The sequence below is a fragment of the Hetaerina americana genome, unplaced genomic scaffold (genome assembly GCF_022747635.1).
Source record: "Hetaerina americana unplaced genomic scaffold, ioHetAmer1.1.p SCAF_14, whole genome shotgun sequence".
Classification (NCBI taxonomy): domain Eukaryota; kingdom Metazoa; phylum Arthropoda; class Insecta; order Odonata; family Calopterygidae; genus Hetaerina; species Hetaerina americana.
This window is the reverse complement of record NW_027286514.1, coordinates 11,659,437-11,683,195: the sequence shown is the minus strand read 5'-3', so window position 1 is coordinate 11,683,195 and position 23,759 is coordinate 11,659,437. Positions and strand designations below refer to the sequence as shown.

The window sequence follows — 23,759 nt, the reverse complement described above, 5'->3', positions numbered from 1 at the left end:
TATTAAAAGTAACTCATGTTAAAGGGTACCTTTTATCAAAGTAAAAATCCCAAAGTTGGTTTGGTAAGTGATGGTAGAGTTCACCCAATAATTAGAACATCAGCTTGTGTAATTCACACATCAGGGTATTTGGGTCAGTTCCATTCCCTATGTCTCCTGTGGTTACCCAGGAAGATCTTGTACCCAAAAAATCATGGAGCTTGGGTGAAGGTGAGGGTTCCCAGGAGCATTGCCCAGAATTGAACTTGACCCCTATGGTCAGTAGCCCAGAGCTCTACCCACTGGACTAATATATCCCCTTAATGGAATTTAGTAGCACTTCAATAAAGTATGTACAGTCACAAAGTTATCCTCCAATAGTAATTAATTTTTCCAAATCTTTGCAGAACTACTTAAGTGCCTATTAGACCAAGTTGAAAAAATATATTTCAATGGTAAAAATGTTTAATCTCCAGCAAGAGATTAGTCAGAACTAATTTACCACTACTTCTGCAAACATTAATCTTCCATGCAATCAAAAGCAAATGTCATGCTGGTCATTCAATACATTTATTAAAACTATATTACAACCTCGTCATCTGTTGTACAATATTTTTTAATTGAAAGCAAATCCAATACAGATATTCTTTGAGTTATGTTACTGAAATACTTATATCAATATTCAAAGTTATGGACAAATATTTTAAACTCCTATCAAAAATGTGTTTATGTATATATAATATGTAGTATACCCTAACATCATTTGAAAGATCATATTGTGGTAAGTGAATCCATATAAAGCAGAGTTCATTCAAACCAAGATGCAATTTGACTAATGTTGGCAGGAATGCTTTTGAAGTACCAAATTGACATATCTACGTAATATTTAAATGGCTTTGCTTGGCAAGTCTTTCCATTCAATGATATTAATTATGTTCAGACATGAAAAAATTAAAAATATACAATTAAACAGACAATAGAACATTTATAGTAATGACTTATTCATTCTCTATTTTTTCTATATTCCACACAAACTACAGCTTATTTATCGTATATTTATGAGACTGAATAGACGTAATTAAGTTATTGCATTATTTTTTGCAAAGAATTTTTACTACAGTTCCTCAAATAGCATGTACAATATTGAAAGGGGAATGAATAAAACAAAACCTTAAAGGCCACAGCAAACTTCATGTTACACTGAGTTTAAATTTTTGGTCTACTTCCAATAAGCAAAATAAAAAGAAAATGAATGACCATATATTGTTTAAACACAATTGTATTCAAAGCACTTCATATTTTTCCATCATAAGATAGTGGAGAAGTGGTGAAGGGTATTATGCTACTTTCTATTAGGCAACTAAGTGCGTCATACCTTGAGGTGCTACTTCTTTGTAAGTATGGGTTTATTATAACGAAATAGTAATTGCTTGGCTGGAAAGGATAATCCTTCAAGGTTATGTGATAAAATGGAATAAGACTGTTTTTATCTTTTTGGAGGGCACTTTGACATTTTCTAACTAAAAAGTATTGTTTCTTAAACCAACACCACTGAGAAGTTGATTAAAGAGTTCATCTTATCAGGCATGTAAGCAGGTACAATAAATGGTATAAAAATTCTACAACTAAGTTTTATGAACAGTTAATGAATTGTGGCTTAATGAATGAGTTTAATGTGCAGGCATGAGTTTCATAGGCAAAAACAGGAACACATTCGAATAGGAAAATAGCAAAATACAGATTAGCCATTCAGCCGGTATAATTAATGGACGTCTTTTGTCAGATTAAAAAATACCCAGTATGAATGGAGGAGGGAGTGAACAGCTAAAACTCCAAAGACAAACTACCCACTTGTATAGGGAAAAATTGGAAAGTAGATGAGAAGAGTATTCATGAAGTTATGGAACAAAAATGAGCCCTTAAGAATATCCAGAAGATGATTTCTTAGGTATCACAAAATCAGGAGCCACTTTCCATTCCTCATAGATAGAGATCTATTGGTCACTTTGACAACTAAGAAGAATGGTGGAAGGGGCAGTCTGGCCAGACAATATATTGATCAGCAGCAGCCAATAACCTTTCAGATGCTAATCTTTAAATGCACCATCAATCTATGCCTTGAGAACCTGTGACTCTGGCATTACTTGGATGAACTCTACATATAATTATACTGAAAACAAAAATTCAAAGAAAATTTACTGTCGTCACACATGGAAGTAAAGAGCCACATAGAACAGAAAGAAGGCCATGGCATTTGCATCACATGAATGTTGAAATTACACGAATTTCTGACCCTTCACTCTTTTGACATGAATACTTTGCACTATTTCACTACGTTTAAATCAATCATTTTAACATATGCAATGGGCTTATCATAAATTTTAGTACCAGTAGTTCCTTACTGCCTTTTTCCACATACTCTAGTTGTTAAGAGGAATTACATACCAAATTTGTACAGACCAAAATAAAAAATGGCCATATTAAAAAGCAGTTATCAATTAATGAGGAGCTATAAGCTTAGCAGCAGCATAACAAATATTTCTTTATGCATTCATTGGTATATTATCATACAATGGAAAAAAATATCACTGTTGAATATTTGTAGCTTATAAAAGAGGCATATCAAAAGAAGAATGTACAATTCTAATATTAAAAGCAATTGACCTCATGTAAATCTGCAATCACATCAATAAGAAGACGTTTTAAATTCCACAGTATGAATTAGTTACAGGGTGACTCCCAAGTTTGTTGAACTGAAATTACACATAAAATCTATGAATGTTTAGGAAACAATACTGCCTCAATGCTTCTGTCAAATATGCAAGTTATTCAATTTTGAAGACCAGCTAATTTATCAGAGTCCAGTTCAAAATGAAATGTTGGACTGATTGTGCATATTATTTACCTAATTCTACAAAAGACTATGCCAAAATTGAAAAATTAATGGCGTGAATTAGTGGAGGTTCCAAAAATAGGCATGAGAAACAACTAGCTTGTTCCATTTTCAATCCTCATAACATTTAACTCAATTGCAAACATTAAATTTTCTTTTGCTAATCACTCATGTGCATTGTTAAATGAAAATGCCAATGTTTACTATCCAAACATTTTAAATATCACATTGTGCACAAAGTAAAGAAAATAATTACTTTTTCCACTAGTTCAGATAGCCAGACTGTTTAGTCTGACAGGTGGCAAGCTTGCCTCCTTTCTCAAAAGTGAGGCTTGGGTCCCACCTTGGGTACCTATGGATGTCAGATAACTGGTTGTCCGACTGTTGTAATGAATGACAAGATGAATAACAAGTTTTAAACAACACAACTACATCCACAATTCACATGACCTAATGCTCAAAAATAGGCTACCAGTGGAAACAATGAACAGATGCATCTAGCCAATTATGAGATATTTAATTACCTCCAATATAACTACACTCAGACATCAAGTTTTCATTTGGATATCCTATTTATTTCAAAATCTCATAAAATTTCAGAATATCATTTCATATCCATTTTGCATCATTGAAATTATAAATAAAAACTAGGAAAATACTACCAAAGCATATGAATGTATTTTTGAGTCAACGTCAGTGATTTTGCTTCTTATAGTTCCCCAGATTTGGTCATTGGTTGATTTCAAATCATTTCTTCAAAACTTTATGCACAAAATGTAACCCACATGTACATGCATGCAATAAAAATTGCACATCTTTCAAGGTCCATAAAATAATTAGAGAACTGGCAATAAAAAATGTACGTTTCGTTAGCAAATGATGGACTGCTGGAAAAGTATGGCCTTAAGTTTAATTGATGCAAACAAAGTGAGGAGGGATGATTCTGGAGCAGGAAACCTCAACGTGTGTGTGATATAAAATCTTGGCTTGCTTCAGCCTTTGACAAAAGTATATTAAAAAGAGGAACAAAATGAATGTGACAAGGTAAGTGCTGATTTCCTCTCAAAAGATGTTTTTTGACAATTATTGGAATTAAATCACCACTCAAGAACCAAGGTTCTCATACATTTTAAGACAGCCAGTGTAGTCATAAATAGTTATTCAGGAAGTATGAATAAGTGTACACATGAATTTAAATTCAAATAGAAGACAATGTTTAGCAAAAATATACCCATGCATTACACTATTCCACAGAAGAAATTAAAATTGACGAAATAAAGGCTAAAATCATTCACCTATGGATTTGCGGTTAATTATAATCCTGTACATATCTCTGCACAAAACAGAACTCAATGAATTTTGATGTTAACCAAACAACTTCTTTGAGGATTTAAAATGACTGACACAATTTGAATATGTGCAACCATCAAACACACAGTATTATTTATACAATACACATTAATATTATTATTCCAAAAAGACAAACTCTCTATAAAATGCTCTTTCATTGGGAGAGGACTCCATCACCAAGTCTGTATGAATTCTTCCTGATTAGAAGTTGGTTAACTTGATTGTTGCTGCATTAGTCTTTGCCTCACTTTGCAATGATATAACATAATATATCAAGTATAGTTTTGCAAACAGCTTGCAAAGTAATACATAGGCCATGTAGAAAATATCCCGCGCACAAGCAACCAAATTCTGTGCATCACATTGACTCAGAACGTTCTCAAAGCATTTTCATGGAAGTTGTTTCTAATAGGTAACACATTCAAAGAGACCATACAGACACCCATAATATATCATTAATATACCCCTTCTTCACTTTTCAAAATACATTGATGATGAAACATTGCATCACTCACTATTTAATACTCATGAGGCATAAATGAAATAGCTGCCAATGTGATGATTGGCAAAAACATCACATAAACGATTAACCTTGCCCAAATGAGCAAATTCTAGACATCTTAGGTTAAATACGCATACACATAATTAAACTTCTTTTTCCTCAAATATTACTTTATATTTTCAGAAGAAATGTCTTTTCTAATATATTTTGGTTTCTTCAATAAAAAAGTTTTGACTCAAAATCAATTAACAGAAATGTTGACCCATAAAATGTACATTTTATTTGTCCAGGAAATAAAAAAATATGTAGATAATATAATGAATAAGCTAATTATTCAACTTAATTTCAGAAAAAAATGGTGCCAGACACTAAATCCATTTAAGGACAGTTTTCAAATACCACAGTGACCATGACCAAGAGAAATTTCTGAGAAAAGTTTGAGACTTTGCAAAACGGCATTATCCGGGTCCACTTCAATATTTCAGTATCTGATAAATTTATGAGGTAGATATGAAACATTTCCCCAGCTCTGTTGAACGGGTAAGAAAAGTGAAAGACATTTTTCACAGTAAACTCATAATCCTCCATCTATGAGAATTTTAATATGAGAACTTTGAGACACTGGGGGCAGTTGCAAGCCATCTAAGGTCAGTGAAATATGATGGGATATTAACGTAATTTTTTGGAAAAATAATGGGAAATTCAAGTATGGAAAGATTTTTGGGTAATTTTCTAACTTTACTTTCTATTCCTTCTCAGTTACATAGGATCAAAGAAATTTAGAAGAGTTATTACAGTAGGAAAAGGTCAATTATATTTAAGGAATTTATTGGAAAGAGGCCTATGCCAAATATCTGCCCTTTCAGTTTTGGCTTTGTCCTGACATCATGTTTTCAATTTTCATAATTTCCAAATCCGTGGGATAACCTAACTCCGAAATGAATCTGAATAACATTTTCCAGTTGTGCTTCATTTTAAATATATATTCCGTAAAAACAGCTTCCTTAATTGTATATTTTTCTCTTCTTCTCTTCGCTTCTCAATTCTTATGCTACTCAATATTTGAATCCAAAAGAGAGGAAAGATACAACTTTCATAATAATGGTACACATGAAATGGTACACTATATGCTCAAGGGTTTTTCTTTTTGTACCCATAGCTTCCACAAGTCACAAATAAACAGCTTTTGAATCAACTTGAAGCATCTTTAAAACAAATAAGAAATATGGCATTGAGATCCTATGGAATGAATTTAATTTTTACAATACAAGTTGTCTAGGAAGAACGTTTCCATATAACTAACTAACTATAAAAAAAACGTAATGTAGAGAATAATAAAAATTTTCAAAACGGTAAACATTTCAATTTAATGGGCTTTTCCAAATTTTAAATAGTATGATAACTAGAAACAATAAAATCCAAAAGAGATAACTTAAATAATTAGAATATTATTACAGGCAATTAAACCAGTTCTCAATATAAATATTGTAATAGAAAGTCTTAATACAAGGTCATATGACATTTTCTATTCTGTGCTACAATAGAGGTTCTTATAGATCCAGTATATAGATTTAAACATTTAATATTGGACATCAAATTTAGAGAGGTGTTTTTCTATAATTTAAGAGATTGAACCCTATCCAGGTTGTATAAATTCAGACACTTATTAAAATATTTTTAGTAAAAAATATTATTAAAAACTGAGATGCGATACAAGAAATTCACACATGAAGAGTGATTTGAAGCTTTCAGACTTTTCTCAGGGAAATCTCACAAGTTTTTGGTGCTCTCATCTGGAGAGATTTTGCAAATTTTGGGGGCAAAATATCCCACACTCAAATATTTCCTATTGAGTTCGTCTGGTATTTTTTTTATAACAATCACATGGAATACTTTTAATGTTTGGTGTCTGAATGGTTAAGTACACAAAATGAGAAACTAAGATAATTGGCAAATTTTACATGGAATGAGCCAGTCATATAAAGCAATTAAAAAAATGACAAAAAGAGTATAAGGTCAGCCCCTTCCGGCTGATTTATAAAACCACATAACAAACCAATATGTAGATAGGTATTCGGGGTGTTTCAAGGGGAAAGGGGAATACACTGACATGAGAAGCAATAGGCCATACATGCATTCATTGAACATATCTCCAACTTTGCATTTGCACTCACTGGTACTGATTTTATTTTAGACTCATTGCAATAAACTGCAAAGCCTCATGGTAAAATTTAAAAAAAAACAATGTAAATATGAAGATATATTTTGCATATTTTCATTTGAATACTAACATCAATACTGTCTAATGTGATGCATTAAATTTTATACATTAGCTCATTTCATGGTCTTTATTATTAATGCTGGCCCATACCTTTTTGTGGTTCAAACAATGCCTAACTATTCCCATTACATTAAAAAAAAAAAAAATTAGGTACTTCCATGGTCATAGGAACATTATTTCTGAAGGTGTTGAACAACCTTTTCTTTCTTAAAACATCCTGTACATATGCATACACTTAATAGAATCAAAAAATATAACCAAAAATTAAATGTGAGAACTGAGCTTCAATTTATGCCAAACTTGGAATTTAAAATGCATGGTAAAGCATGCCAAGCAAAATTATTACCCCAAGGTTGATTTTCAACTCAAATACCCAAGGTATTAATATAAATTACCAGGATGTACTTCTGATACACTTTTGCCAATTCCAGATCCTTCCTTTTATTTTTTAAACACAAAATTCACACTACCCTTGGATCAAAAAGTTAATGCCACTAATGTACCAACAGTTACAAGGCCACAAGAGTGCCAAAAAGGTTACTGCCATAAAAAATCAAACATAATATCCTTCCAATATTTTACCAAGAAAAATTTCCAGACATTAAGTTCATTCATTTGAGGCAGAAAAATGAAAGATATTTATATACTTATGAAATCAGATCATCAGTGTCAAACTAGGGTAGGGAAAGAATCAGATCAAAAACCTAGCAAACTTAACACATCGAACTAAAATAAAAAAGAGATAAAATTAGTATCCAAACACTTACTTTAGAACATAAAAACTTATTATCAGCCAAAATAAATGCATGTGACTAAGCTTACAGTATCAACAATAAACACAAAAGGATGAAATAAATTCAATATCTAATTACCAATAAATTACACAAAGTGATGACTGGGTTCCCACAGGAAGAGTTCCAATGAATCAGCAGGGGATGACTTTAAAATTTTCAGATTCCACACTTGTGACCAAAGACACACACACACTCACTCACTTGCACACAAACGTCACTAAGCAGTCTGGACAGCACTCCTGTTTGAAGTGTTTTCGCCAAGTTCCACCTCAACCCCATTTCCAACTAATGGAGTCACTGCAGATGGTGACTTACATTCATGAGATCGCCTCTCAAACAGGTCAGACACAAAGAGAGCCTAGAAAATAGTTAGCAATAATAAACGCTAATGCTCTTTGTCTAACGGTAAATCATTAATACCATTAACATTCTTTCATATCCAAGTATTTATATGATAATTACCTTTAGGATAAAATTAAAGACGGATTCAAACCTCTCAAAAGAGATTAAAATTTCACCTCATCCTTGGGCATTATACATTAGTCATTAAGCTTTTAATATTCTTATCATTATTCTGGTTAGTATAAAAAACACAGCGCAAAAAAAGTGGTTCACCATTCTCTTAAGGAAAACATAAACAGCACTGCTGGATCTGGGCTTGCAGAGTACGTGTATCCTGGTATCTTTGAGTGTACTAATTAAGTACTATCACATTAATATTTTTTAAATACTCAAGAGATGAATACAAACCAAAATTCTACACATTACCACTTTCAGACAAACTTCATACTCTATCCTCAATAATTAAACATTAAAAAATTTAATTAATTTTTAAATTTGACCATTTGCAGAATGTGTGCAAAATTGCCTTTGCAATTCCTCTAAGTCCTAAGACTTAGGAGACCTGAGCTTTGCAATAAAAAATATGAAAATTACCTACACAAGTATATCGTATAGATGCTAAGTGCAGGACAAGGTCCACTATGGGAATTTTTGTGCGCATTAAATTTCGCATACGAGGGTAGGCTGAAAAGTAATGCACACATGCTTGCAGAGCGTGAACAAAAACAAATAGCAAGATAAGGCAAAAAATTCATGAAAGTACAAATCTTAAGTTTCAAAATCATATATTTATTTTTTAGCATAGTCACCATTAAGGCTAACACATTTCTCTCAACGTGCAACAAGTCTTCTGACTTTTCTCAAATCCAGGACTAGACAGCTGCCTTCACCTCATCATCCAAGGTGTAATGATTACCCTCGAGGTGTCTCTTGATTTGAGGAAAAAAATAAAATGTGCAAGGCGCAAGATCAGGAAAATAAGGAAGGTGTGGAATCGGTTAAAATTTCAGGTTTTGCAGAGCCTCTCCAGTTGTTCGCGAGGTATGTGGACCAGCATTGTCATGTTGCAAGATTATTGGTGCTAGGCTGCCACTGCCACATGACAAACTCAACATCGGAGGTGTTTTAGAGTCTGTATATCCTGAGAAGAATATACCACTGCCCCTCGTTCCAGAAAATCAGTCTCACAAAGTCAGTGAGCATCCCAAAACACAGTCAAATGAAGTTTCATCAACAACTATGGCTTTTACAGGCTCACAACCATGACATTTTATTACCCATCGATTTACAGTAGACCTATCAACAGTATTGTCCCCATAAACAGCCTTTAAACAATGATGAATCTCAGTAAGAGTCAGTTTTTTAGCAGTTAAAAATTCAATGATAGCAAGCTGTGTGACTTGCATTGACATAGCACTAGAATATGGCTTCAGACTTAGGCTCCTTGAAATACACTAGATGAACGCAATGACCTCAAACCTATGCATGAGAATTGAGGAGGATTGCTACTTTCACATGCCACCTGGCATGCTTCTGAAGGTCATTTTGTTCGCGCTCTGCAAACATGTGTGCATTACTTTTCAGCCTACCCTCATAAAGTAAGAGATGCATTACTTTCACACTAAAGAGAATTGGATTTCATTAAGCTAAGACCTGTACTGTATCTGTACCCAGGCAACCACTTCCATCTATGGCCTTCCCAAAACCATGCACACCAACACTCAACCTCGGTGACCATCACAACAAACCACTAGAGCTCCCCATGAGCTGGGAAAAATCCCCAAACAACTAGTGAGCTTGAGGGTTGCATTGGTGGGTGACTTTGTCTCTTCTGCTAATTGGCCTATTCTGGAGATGAATCAATGAATCTGGAGAGCTCATGTGCACCTTTATCCTTAATTGGGTTATCCATTCCAATTCTGTCTTCATCCCATAGGAAAAAGCAACATTGAAAGGGATGACCTAAGCATAGATACGTGATAAAGAGTGCAGGTGGAAAGAAGGGTGGATGCCAGGAAGAAAGGGGTCAATTAATGGGTTTAAAGAAAAGAAAATAGGCAAAGGATGGTGACAGGGTTTTGCTATTTAAGGTCACCTTTCCAATGCAAGAAAGTCATTTGGAAAGACTGCACAAACCAAAAAATTATAAGGAAGAAGGGGTGAATAGTAAATTAGTAGAGCAGGGATGGGACACAGGGGAACTTGGTGAAGAGAGGTAGAGGAAGAAATGTCGACATCAGCTTATTGCAAAAGGATATCAGAATTAAGGTAAAAATTTTGGGTAAAAGACTGCTTCAAACTGATTGATATATTATAGATAAAAAATCTATTAATAGGCATGAGGAGGTGATTTTGGAGGATATTTTAACAGTGCAGACCTACAGATGCTGCTGATAAAAAAAGGATCATAAAAAACAAAACATTTAAAGTTACCAAGAGGTGTCAATGAAGTGTCTAGTGACACTATAGTTATCTTGGCTATTTTGGCTAAAGTAGGCTACATGTTCCTTGAATTGGATCAGGAGAGTTTGTCTGGAATCTGTTTTATTATACACTAGTACAAGGCATCTGATTTGGTACCAAATATGATGCCCTAGACTATGCAGAAAAGTTGCACTAGTTGAAGATGACCTCACCATGGAAATGGCACTGTGATCCTTTTGTAATATTCTTTAATGCTAACCCCTTTATTACCCCATTTCTTTCTAACAAACATCCACCTGACGTTACCACAAGTATTCTCTTCTGGTAAAGCAGAGAAGTGTTGGGCTAATGTCCGACCCTACGAACACAAAAGCTCTGCCATGAGTGGTAAAATTTTTAGTGAGTCAACATTTCAATTTTCATCCACTACCTTCCATCACATTCCACTCTTTCACACTCCTTTTCCCTACATTTTCTTAGCCATTGATCATTAAATTCAAATCACATTAATCATTGTTAAAGCCTTCAATAAGCTTCCATCCTTCAGTTAAGAATGAAAAACTCGTTTCCCTTAAGGAGGTTGGATCATGACTATGCAAGTCAATGTATCACATTTAGTCAATGTACTAATGACTAGAGATGGACATTAATGAATCAATATGCACAGACATGATTAAAACACAAAATTTTCAAAAACTTCTTAATAAGGTTCTTATTAATTTTGAAATGCCCTCAAAAACTTACTTTTGACTAGTTCAGAAAAGGCAATCTTTTAAAACATGCAATTTCAGCTATTGTCCACATGTATATATCATTTTAAAAAGATGGGTAGTACTCACGTATAACTCATGTGCACATGTTATCAGTTTTTCATGAGAACAAAATGTACTTTTGCACTATCAATCCATAGTTATTCTGGAGACAGTCCTCCACTATCATAAGAGCATGTATAAAATCTTGGATTTTAAATGTCAATTTTTAAGAAAAATAAAGCCATGCGATACCGATTTTATCACTTTCAGTTGAACGAATGCACTTAAAAAATACCAAATCTAGAAAATTTTATCAAAATAATATTCCTGACATATTGATGCAACCTTCTTAAGGTATGGAAAACATTAAATGGAGGCTTGTCCCAGGTTCACTTTATTTGTACATGAACATTACTGCATTTTGCTCAAGGGAAACTTCAGAAATTCCATAATTTTTTTCCAGAGTTAATGTTTTAATTTCACAAGTGATTCTTGTTAATGGGAATACCATGATTACTGGCAATCCTGCAGCTTTAGAGCACCCAAAATTTTGGAGCGTAAGAGGGCACCTCAGCAGCTTAACTGGCTAAAGCACTCAGATGGACATCAAGGGATCTGGTTCGAATACTGGCCAAGGTGATTGAGTTTTACACTTTGAAAGTTCTGTATTTTAGTCCTGCTGTCTTTTAAAAAAGCTCAATGGATTACATGAGGTAATAAATACTCACATTCAACACAGCCACAGTGATCCCAAGAAAAGAGCCGGCTAACACATCACTCCAATGGTGCTTATAATCAGAGATGCGACTCATTGCACAGGAAAATGCCATAGCAAGACATATATACTGCAATATGTGGCGAAAGAGTTTGGAATTCCTAGTGGTCAAGCGAGCTTGCAAATATATCTGGGGAGAAAAATGAGACATGTCATGTGTGAACATTGGAATGCTAATTTGGATTAATTCATCAATGATTGTAGAAATAATAAAAGCCCATGCACAAAGAAAACATTTTAAATGTTATGCAGGATAAGGATTTTCTATGTCAAATGGATAGGATTTAGGATTCAACTACTCATCTGGGCAATTTGTACTCATTCATCACACATCATATCTGCAGTTACCTTTTCTAAACTTGTACATATTATGTATGCTTTTCTGATTGGCCTACAGTATGTTCTTTCACTTTTATTTGGTACAGATTACATAATGTTATACCTTTTGGGTTTTCCAGATATTTAATTGTATTTTTCAAATAGTTTGTATGTGACAATTATGATTAAAACTGAAAAATGCAAAACATCTTCTATTGTATGATAAACCTTTCTCTATTATACTATGCTTTTGACCCGAGAGCCCCAGTTTCAAATCTAAGCGATTCCTCTGAGCGATGACAGTTGAACCCCAGGGGCATTATTTCCTGGGCATCAGACCCCTCTGGGACAAACTAAAAGTGTTAGAGAGAAATTAAATGGTCTCCCTATCCCATATGAATGCATTTAACACAAAATTGGTTACAGTGAAGGCTGAGCTCTAATCTCATTTCTTAAAGCAAGCTTACATTTTACCGATTTCATCTGCCATGTGATCTTTGGTAACTAATTCATACTTCCTTAGGCACACACGCCATCAAATGAATGACATAAGCCCTTCCTGGCAAATTGAATAAAGAGAGCTAGAAGTGTTCACCTCACCAGGTAGCATCATTAAACACCATATTTTGAAGAATCATCATCATTTTTAGAGAAATTCACTCCTAAGTAGATGGAAGATATTGCTTTGGAAAAATCAGTGCTCTATGATGTAAGCCCATGGTAAGCCCAAAAACTCTTTACATATCTCACTCATTCATTTGATAAGGCTTCCTTAAGGGCTGGACAAAAAGATGACATCAGACAGTTAAACTTCAACAGATCATTTGAATGTGCATGCTTTTGAAAAATTCTATACTATACTGTAAATACACAAAAACATATATACAGAGTGCAGCAACATAACTTCCTTTTTTCAAAAGCAGAACCCCTTTAAAAAAGGATATATGCACATATAGACTATATTTACAGACTTTATTATTCACATGAAATAATATAATCTTTCACCAGCAATAATTACTACTGGCTAATGAATGCTCATGAAAATGCTTTAATAAAGGCTCTCCTGTTGTTGGTCAACTTATGCAAACACATCTCAAACATTACAAATAATAAGGAGAATCTTAAATAAACAGTTCACAAATGCAGTTTCTTTGAGTTTTTAAGGAAACTGCAAATTCTTTAGAAACCACAAAGTTATGAGTATGTACAGTATTTAGGCCATCTATTCATCACCAAGCTCATAAATATGAGCTGTATATAAATAGTAAGAGAATAAATGAAGGGCTGGTACTTACGGCCAAATACGTCATTGTGTAGGAGGAAAATGATGAATGACCAGATGGAAAAGATAACCTGAAATTTTCAAATAGCATATATATTCACATTAAATATAAAACAGGTCAATAACAAATTTAGCTTCATTAAATTTTAAGTCCCAAAAATAAGAGATGATAAAAACGCATCAATAAGTTATTATTAAGTAAAGAATTTCCAATTTTTTATGAATTACATAATAAATCAATAAGAATCAACAAATGATTTCTGGGAAGCACCAAGACTTCTCACCAGGTAGCATTAAAGAGCACTGGCATTTTAATGGCTAAGTCTGCTATTGTCCTCAGGGTGAAGTCTCTCATCCTGAAGATGATATCAGAGTCAGCCACTGAAACAGTTATGGCCTTCAATGGTAAGTGGAAAGAATTCCTAGAAATATTCATGGATACGGTTCCTGGGAAAGCCTTAAATCCTACACCTTCCAGCAGAGTTTGTCGAATGAAATCCCAAAATCTCAATTTTAGGAATTTTTTGTCATTGATGCAATTGAAATAATGAACTGAGTCATGTGCACATTGGGTTACCATTGCACTATGTATACAGTACAAAATGAGTAACTACAACTCATTTAAGGTTCCTGAAAAATAACAAGTAGATACTCTAAATCTGTAAATTTTATTCATATATTAATGACTTGTAATTGGAAAAAACTGGCCATTGTTAAAGCACTCACTAAACTAAACTATCATAGGAATTCCTTTAATGTAACTGCATACTTATCATCAACAGAAGGACTCCACAGTAATCTGATGGTAATAAGTTGGCTTTCACGTGTGGCTACATACAAAGCTTGCTCCAGCTTTATGCTCTATATGCTCCGTAAAACTTTTAGATTTATTTATGTTTCATCCATCACCATTTTTGCAAGAATAATCATTTTTCATCCTTTAGACAGAGTCCTCAGGCGTTTAGGTCTGTGTGGGCATCTTCCCCTTTCACCCATCAAACAAATCAAACTGTGAATGTTTTTATATCTATTTGCAACATACTGCTCTCACATGCCAAAGGTCAAAAAAGGTAGAATCCCAAAAATTGTTAATTTTGAAAAACTACCAATAAAAAACCCAAGGACTCTACACACAAGTTTTGTAGGCTATTTATGTGATTATTTTTAAATTTAAAACACATTTCTCCAGCAAAATTGCATGATTTATATGCATTCAACTTCATCAGTTCAGGACCTACTATGCCATAGCAAAACTGGTCCACATAACCGGCTATTGATCAATTTGCAAATATTACTCTAAGTAGGTATTATTACACTGACAGTTTTTCCAATTCATTAAGACATTATTAATATCATATTACCTCAGACAGCATAAACCACATACCTGACTTCCTTGAGCAATTTAGGGTTTCCTCCTAGGCATGTGAAATCTTCGATGTAAGTATGAGGATTTGCAAAGCTTGAACAGTTGACATTAGGCTGGCAAACTGCAAAGAAATGAGGCCGTAGTCGTCCTATAGTGTACTTTCCTATATCAGTTGTAAGTTGGGAGCAGGCTGCCCCAAATCCAAAAACACCAATGGCTTTGTAAGCTTCCCAGACCCATGGATTAATTTTATAACCAAACACATTATACGGACGAACAATCAATTCGCCATCTACTAGAAAGCGCTGCTTTTTATAGTGATGCCTACAGCATTCAACAGCAGTCATCTGTAATGCAGGTAAAAAAAACAATTTTATAACAGAGTTGCAATAAAATTTAAATTATAGATGGACACACAAAGATAATACAGATAAAAGAGAATTTACATGCTCATTAGAATATTATGAGAAACTTAGTAAGCAATGAAATGGCTATCACACATATTTTAAATTTAAATATTTTAGATGCACACAAAAATGCTGTAAATAGAGTATGTAATCTCAAGTATATATTTTCATTTTTCATTCCAATTTCATTGAAACTCAGACAACAGCAGAGACAATAAAGTGATCTGAAATAAAAAAAAACTCTATTTGATAATCTACTGCTATTACAAGCCATCTAGTTTAAACTTCCCTCTCCACAATTTTATTTTTCAGTCAACACCCATTTGTCTACATCATGTTCTGCAATACTCTAAGTAGGAAGAGAATGACTGCTGACTTCAACAAGGTTATTTACATAATAAGGCTTAGGTGAGTATTTAGGGTTAAGGTTTTAAGAGACCTGAGAAAGAAGGTGGAAAGCACGCCTTTGAGGCTTTTGCGCCTTCTCAACAAAAAAGCCCTCACATTAATGGACTTAGTAGTTTCCAAATCCATCAGAAGGAAGAACTCAGAGATGAAGAGGGACCTTATGTAGAGTAGGTTGCTGGATTGTGTTTTTGTTAGGAGTCACAAAATATTTATTTGGTTGTTGTGTCCATCCAAAAACCTACCTTAACCAGTAGATTACCTTATAATAATAATAGTCTCCAGATTCTTTCCAGAGTTTTCTCCACACATCAATCCCTTAAGCTCATAATACTACTCAGAAATGGCCTCTAACAAGACCTGAACCATAATTGCAGGAAGTTAGTAAATACACAATTTGTTTTATTGCCTTTACTCTAGTAAAATTTTGAAATATTAAATCAACTGTGAAAAAAAACTTAGATAGAGGAATGCATTTCTTCTGGTCGGAGGTCTGAGTACTACATCAACATCTCATCCTACATGCTATGCACATGTGTACCGGGGGTATTTTATCACCAACCAATATAATAACTAACTGTTGATGGATTTATCGTCAATTATGTTTCCTACTGCTTTGGTCTCAAATTCTGCGAGAATACTATTTTTGTAAACATCATCCTATACAAAGTAAATCCTGACAAAAACCAATGTTTAAAAAAAAGATGCTATTAATGCTCATGAGTGCAAGGTTTCATATTATTACCAATGTACCATTTAAGGTACGTTTTACATGGACAAAAGCTGAAAAGCTAAAAATTTCTTTGTATCCCCTCAAAAAATGCAACCTGACATCCCATGATACAATAAAGCCCCCTTCCATTCCTCATACTTCCTCCTTCATACTCCATTCCGTTCAACATGCCTTATCCTTTTCCTACCCCGTCCTTCACTAGTGTAATGTTATCCTCTCTGTCGCAATCTTCAACATCCCACAGTCATTCAAAAAAGGTTGCATCACTTAGAAAAATTTTTCCTGACAGGAAATATTGCATAATGATTTTGGAGCCTCAAAAAATAATGATGAAATAACAGTGAAATGAAGCACCCGAGGATCTAAAAAAACTCTGACAAGGGTGCACCAACATCTTTCATTTAAAAAACGGTAGAGGCTCAACAATTTGACATTTAGGAAATTGGGTGCTTTCTTACTGCACTGCCAATTCTTGAGGGTGGTGCATTGCTACGCATCAGTCAGTCACCCAATCTTTACTTCAAAATTTATAAAGGAAACTCGATCTACTTATAAGCTAAGATACATCAATTATTCCTTATTATTGAGTGCTCATTAAACAAGTTTCAGACTGTTATCAAACCATTTTTCAGATAATATATTCATATAAGTTTCTGACATCATAAAAATATTACTACATCATGAAAAGGATATTATTGAAGGAAAAAATCCCACGTTGGTTCCCGAAATAGTCGCCCATCTCCAGGTTTTCAAGTTTGAAAAAATTCATGTATTCATCCAGATGTCAAACGTAGGTAGATAAGCTGAGAGAGGTCCGGGAGAAATTTACGGTCAAACTTCTCGGAGAATGCACGTTATGATGCGATCGCAAATGAGCGCTCATGGAGTGAGAGGACTTTGTTTTTTTTACACTACGCCGTAGATTCCAAGGGTAATATTTTCAAGGCGACGACAACTGAAACAAAAGTGACCTTTCCTCACCTGCTATTCACTCGTCTGGCTGGGAATGTCGACCAATGACGACACCGACCACCGCGCGGCCATTTCTATACAACAATCGGAAACACATTTTTCCCTTCCTCTCCCACGCGCTAACAAGCATGGTACCATAAATACTGCAGCCGGTACGGGAGACCTCTAATATGATTCACTACGATATGAACTACTATAAGAACTAATATGTTGGATAGTAAGATAAGTTTGAAGTAAGAACTAATTTGATTCACCCCGTGATTAAAAAAATAAAGACAATTAAAAAATGTACGTTATCGGCCGTAACTCGAAATTGCTGAAATTTCTACATTTGGAATAGGAGGTAAGAACTTGAAAGGTAACTAAATAATTTATAAACGCGACCTAGGGCACGGTACATAATGATATATACATGAAGATGACATAATATGATCCACTAAACTCTATTTACTTTCGCCTTCCCGTAAATATATTTTATGCACAATTCATATCGAAGAGGAGAAAACGCCAAATTAATATTCGCGGACATATTCTACCGAACATTTTTCCGATAATGGCGGCCAATGAAGAATTTTATTTAATGCGGGTACTAATTTTAGCCCTTCATGATTTTCCGCGGTGATTTTGTGATGAGAAACATTTATCGTCACGATGGGCTAAAATAGGTGCCCACGTATCGCACCTGTCTCTCATTTACGGGATTTAATGTTTCACCATTGGCTACATTTTAAGTGACGTCACGGGAGACGTAAGGCCCTTAACGAGCTTAAAATAAAGCTAGACTCACATTAGGGAGCGCTCGAATACGACATTCAGAGTGGATTAGGTAGGGTTGAGGAAAGAAAGAGGCGACGCTCGGCGACAATCACGCAGACCTCGACTCGTAACCTCCTCTGTACCTAAACTGTACCTAACCTAGCTCGAGGAAAAGGCTCCGATTTTTTTTACATAATCCCTCCTCCCGGAGCCCGTCAGAGCCCTCGTTTCATTCATGAATGGATTAAGAGTGACAGTTTGTCGTCAATCAGGCAAAAAAATATATATGTATACACACACCTACATATACACTCATCTTAACGAGTTTCCATTGAATCTCACGTTATTTATGATGATCTATAGAAAGAAAAAAATATCAGCATGCACTTCAATTTTCCGGAATGCCTAAATGCATTAGATTAGATATATATTTTTTTTCTATGTATATATATATATATATATATTTATATATATATATACACACATACAACTTCAATTTTCCTGAATGCCTAAATGCCCTCGTTTCATTCATGAATGGATTAAGAGTGACAGTTTGTCGTCAATCAGGCAAAAAAAATATATATGTATACACACACCTACATATACACTCATCTTAACGAGTTTCCATTGAATCTCACGTTATTTATGATGATCTATAGAAAGAAAAAAATATCAGCATGCACTTCAATTTTCCTGAATGCCTAAATGCATTAGATTAGATATATATATATTTTTTCTATGTATATATATATATATATATATACATATATATATATATATATATATATATATATATATATATATATATATATATATATATATATACATACGATTGTACGGAAAAACTCACACGAGCGGCACAATAATGGGCTGACACAATATAACACAAATAGAAAAGAATAGACACATTTAAAAGAACACTCACACGGTACCGTGTGAGTGTTCTTTTAAATCAAATCAAAATAAAGAAAAATATCAGCATGCACTTCAATTTTCCTGAATGCCTAAATGCATTAGATTAGATATATATATATTTTTTCTATGTATATATATATATATATATATATATATATATATATATATATATATATATATATATATATATATATATACGATTGTACGGAAAAACTCACACGAGCGGCACAATAATGGGCTGACACAATATAACACAAATAGAAAAGAATAGACACATTTAAAAGAACACTCACACGGTACCGTGTGAGTGTTCTTTTAAATCAAATCAAAATAAAGAAAAATATCAGCATGCACTTCAATTTTCCTGAATGCCTAAATGCATTAGATTAGATATATATATATTTTTTTCTATGTATATATATATATATATATATATATATATATATATATATATATATGTACACACACACAGAGATAAGGAAAAGGGATGGAAGCACACACAATATATATATGCATGTGTGTGTGTATATATATATATATATATATATAAAATATATATATATTTATGTAGATGTGTGTGTATTAAATAATCTACCGGTTAACGTAGATTTTGGATAGACACAACCACCTAATAAATATTTGATGATTCCTAACAAAACACAATCTAACAACCTACTCTACATCAAGCCCTTCTTCATCTCCGAGTACTTCCTTCATCCCGTCCAACATTCCCATAATGTTCGCGGCCCTTTATATAGCAGTTACCTTTTTCGGAAAAGGAACTAACACTGATCTCACGAAGTCTTCCGGCCAGATTCCTTCCTCATAGACGCTACGAATCAGTCCATATATTCTCTTCCTACCACATTTTCTGAAACCTTTCGAGGGTAATTCCAGAGGTACCCGACCCAACAAAGAAAACACAAAAATTTTGGAAAAAAATGTACTTTTTTCCAGATAATCTCCTTTCAGCTCTATACACTTTTCCCAGCGAAGTTCAATACGTCTGATACCCTTTTTATAATAATAACTGTCTGGCTCCTCAAAATAGCCATTAACTGCTGACATCACTTCTTCACTGTAGGAAAATCTTTAACCACCGAGCCATTTTGTCAAGTTCGAGAACAGAAAATAATCCGAGGGGGTTAAATCTGGCCAATATGGTGCATGAGGTATCAATTGAAACTTTAATTCATGAATTTTGGCCATTGCAATAACGGATTTGTGAGCTGGTGCACTGTCTTGATGAAACAACTTTTTCTTCTTGACCAAATGTGGCCGCTTTTGCATGATTTCTTCGCTCAAACGTTGTAATTAGTTGGCATAGTAATCGCCGTAGATAGTTTTTCGTTTTTCAAGATACTCAATGAAAATTATCACACGCGCATCCCAAAAAACCGACGCCATTACCTTGCCTGCAGATGAAATGGTCTTGGCCGTCTTTGGAGGCGGTTCTCCCTTTGTAATCCATTGTTTTGATTGTTCTTTTTTCTCTGGTGTGAACTTTTGGACCCACGTTTCATTCATGGTTATGAAACAGCGCGGAAATGATGCTTCGTTATTTTGAAACTAAGCTAAACACTCAATTTAAACATCTGCACGACTCTGGTTTTGCTCGAGTGTGAGCAAACGCGGCACCCATCTTGCACACAGCTTTCTCATGTCCAAATTCTCAGTTAATATGCGATGTACTGCACTTTCTGAACTGCCTACTGTGTCTGCCAGCTCGCGCCCTTTCAGTCGACGATCATTCAGTATCACTTAGTGAATTTTCTTCACCGTTTCTGGAATTTTCTAGTTACTAATACATTTTATCTGCCAGGGTTTCATTTTTCATTAAACAATAAACTGCCCTTGCTTCTCCAAACATTGACTTAATTAATGATGATAGAGGTATATATATATATATATATATATATATATATATATATATATATTTATATATATATATATATAAACACAAACTCATGCATATTCATACACCAAGTGCATTTCACTATCGCGTCGAAAATAATCGAATCTGGGCCTTGCAGAAAAATTTTATTTCGTTGATAGTTTGCCAATTCCAACAACAACAAAAATACCAGTTTTGTCAACACCATAGCGTCAAAAGACCTGAAGGAGCCAATATGTAAACCACTATCAATAGTTTTCCTTGCATATCCTTTAGATCTTCTAGGTGGGCGGCGCGAAGTCTAGCGATCCAGCAGACGCCTGCACGCGGAGCGGATTCTAACCGTTGCAGTAGTTTGGTGACCTATTCGGTGTCAGGACTTTCACTTTTAATTCGTACGTGTGAGCAAGAGCAAGTGAAGACATTACTCCGCCCCAACACTCGTGCTCTGCGGCTATTTCTCCTATGCTGAACGCGTATTATAGCCGTTAGCAACGCTGCCTAAGGGTCATAAATCATCGAACCACATGTTTTTCCTTACCCATCGTGCACTCCAGGGTGTCTCCTAAATTTACGCGCGTCTGGCATACAAGCCGTATTGCTGCATGATCCCTTCCGTCGAGAATCTCTCCCATGCAGCACCCGAGACATGGATGAAGATGAGGCGTAGGGGACGATTCCAGCAGTTGGACGAGTGATTGAATGGGAAAGAACACTGAGATGGGATTCTTCGCCTCAATGAGTAACAACGCCTAGCAAGAAACTTTTAACCTTGATACATGCAGTTTCAAACAAACGATATTATCGTGGAGAACAAATTGAGTAGCTTCAGACGTGATGCGGTGGATGTCGAACATAATGAATTACTAATCGTGGCACTTTTCCACTTGATATCAAGTGGAAAAGTGCTACGATCAGTTATTCATTATTATCGTGGAGAATCGCCGTGAAGAAAAAAATCACCAAAATCTTTTTTCGACGCGAAACCTAATCAAAGCAGTGAACTCTCTCTCTAACCACGTCTGCTCGTGCTTCAATAGCACGCTTATCTTAAAGCTTTCACAGTTCTGTCTCTCCTTCAGAGTGCGCATTGACTATAACACGGATATTTTCGATCCCTTGGAAACATTGAGAACGAATGCACTAGCACGAAAGCCGATGCTGCGACGCCCAAACCTTCGCTCGCCGCAATGGAACACGTCAATAAACGGGAGATATGTTTTCGAAACATATGTCCCATTATCTCGAAAAGGGAAACGATTCACAATTAGATTCCTTTATCTTTGGAAAGATGAGAAAAAATATCGAGAAGGTAAACTCACACCGCACCATGTCCAAATAAGAAAAGCTTAAGTATTATACAATAGACACGTCAATGGCTAAATGGGTGCTTGTATTTTTTATTCAGACTAGTATGATATCAATAATAGTCTCTGATAAGCAAAGTACTCGATGAATTTTGTTCCATCTGAATAAGATTTCAGCATTATCCAAACTTCATGTTAGTTTCTTAAAAGTATTAATCAAATCACAATGCACAATATTATATCAATTATGTTTAGCGCATTTAGTATTCGAGTATTTGTGACCTTTAATAATTTTTTACTTTTACATTTTTATTTTTTAACTTTTAGAAAACTTTTATTCGCGCCCTTGAAAAATTCGAGTCGAAGTACATAACAGTTAAAGGGCGAGGCAAAGTCATTGACTCCTTACAGAGAAATGAGTCATTACGACCACAATATTTGGGGAGCGGATAAACGCCAGATGTGGATGTCAATCCACCCTTCACCAAACAAATTTCATCACGAAGGTGTTTTCCTACGAAGTTTGTCTTCCACCTCATGGACTCTTATAACCTTCGCTCGTTAAGATCGTAGGCCTCCGGACGGAATTGAAAGCATCACCATTGAGTTAGGAATGTGGTAGCCCATGAGTACCACTGACAAGAGGGCCCTGGTTTGATTTCCGCGCACAACTCAGGGCACCTTAAGCTTCACCCGAGCTGTGTGGTTTTTGGGTACCAGAACTTCCAGGAAAGCCACAGGCGGAAAGGATCTGGTCCCCTTACCCTGGTGTGTGAATTTCACTCGCCGTTGGGCTTAGTATTAGGTTTGCTATCAAATTGGGTGAACTCTATCACCACCTATTAAACCGACCTTCGGGTTGATGAATGTGTTCATCAAAGAGTTAATTAATGCTCAGAGGTTTATTTCATGCATAACTAAGGAGGAACAAATACTGCCAGCCACTCCCGCGAATCGAACACTGGCCGAGGAAAATACCACTTCTTAAGTTTTTTGTTAAAATTTAATTCCAAGTAGTACATGTATGTGGGACGAAGTTCCGGATCTAAGTTGCTACTGGGCGACCAGTGGTTAATTTGCAACGTGATTGCAATTTCCGAGAATTGAAATGATCCCAGAGACATGTCAGCCCGCGGTGATTCTGGGTGTGCCGATCTTAAATTGGACTCTTCCTACTTTCCAATTATAATAAACTGGAATAATAATAATTAAACTTCACGTCAGAATGAAACATGAACACAATGAGCTCAGAGGACTGCTTTTAGTCAATTGGGAAGTTTTTGTAGATCCCTTACATTTCAATTCTTATGGA

The 23,759-nt window shown here is 34.8% G+C and overlaps 1 protein-coding gene across 1 annotated transcript in view; it reads right to left on the bottom strand.

Annotated features, from left to right (window-relative positions):
• Positions 1 to 5,766: 5,766 nt before the first annotated feature.
• LOC139686334 (putative phosphatidate phosphatase) overlaps positions 5,767 to 23,759 on the bottom strand; it is a 47,711-nt gene continuing 29,718 nt past the window's right edge. The window contains exons 3-6 of the mRNA XM_071583504.1: positions 15,077 to 15,405; positions 13,706 to 13,763; positions 12,046 to 12,222; positions 5,767 to 8,157 (exon numbers count right to left, since the gene is read on the bottom strand). Coding sequence (XP_071439605.1) covers positions 8,017 to 8,157; positions 12,046 to 12,222; positions 13,706 to 13,763; positions 15,077 to 15,405 — 705 coding nt within the window. The 3' untranslated portion in view covers positions 5,767 to 8,016. The remainder of the gene's footprint in view (positions 8,158 to 12,045; positions 12,223 to 13,705; positions 13,764 to 15,076; positions 15,406 to 23,759) is intronic.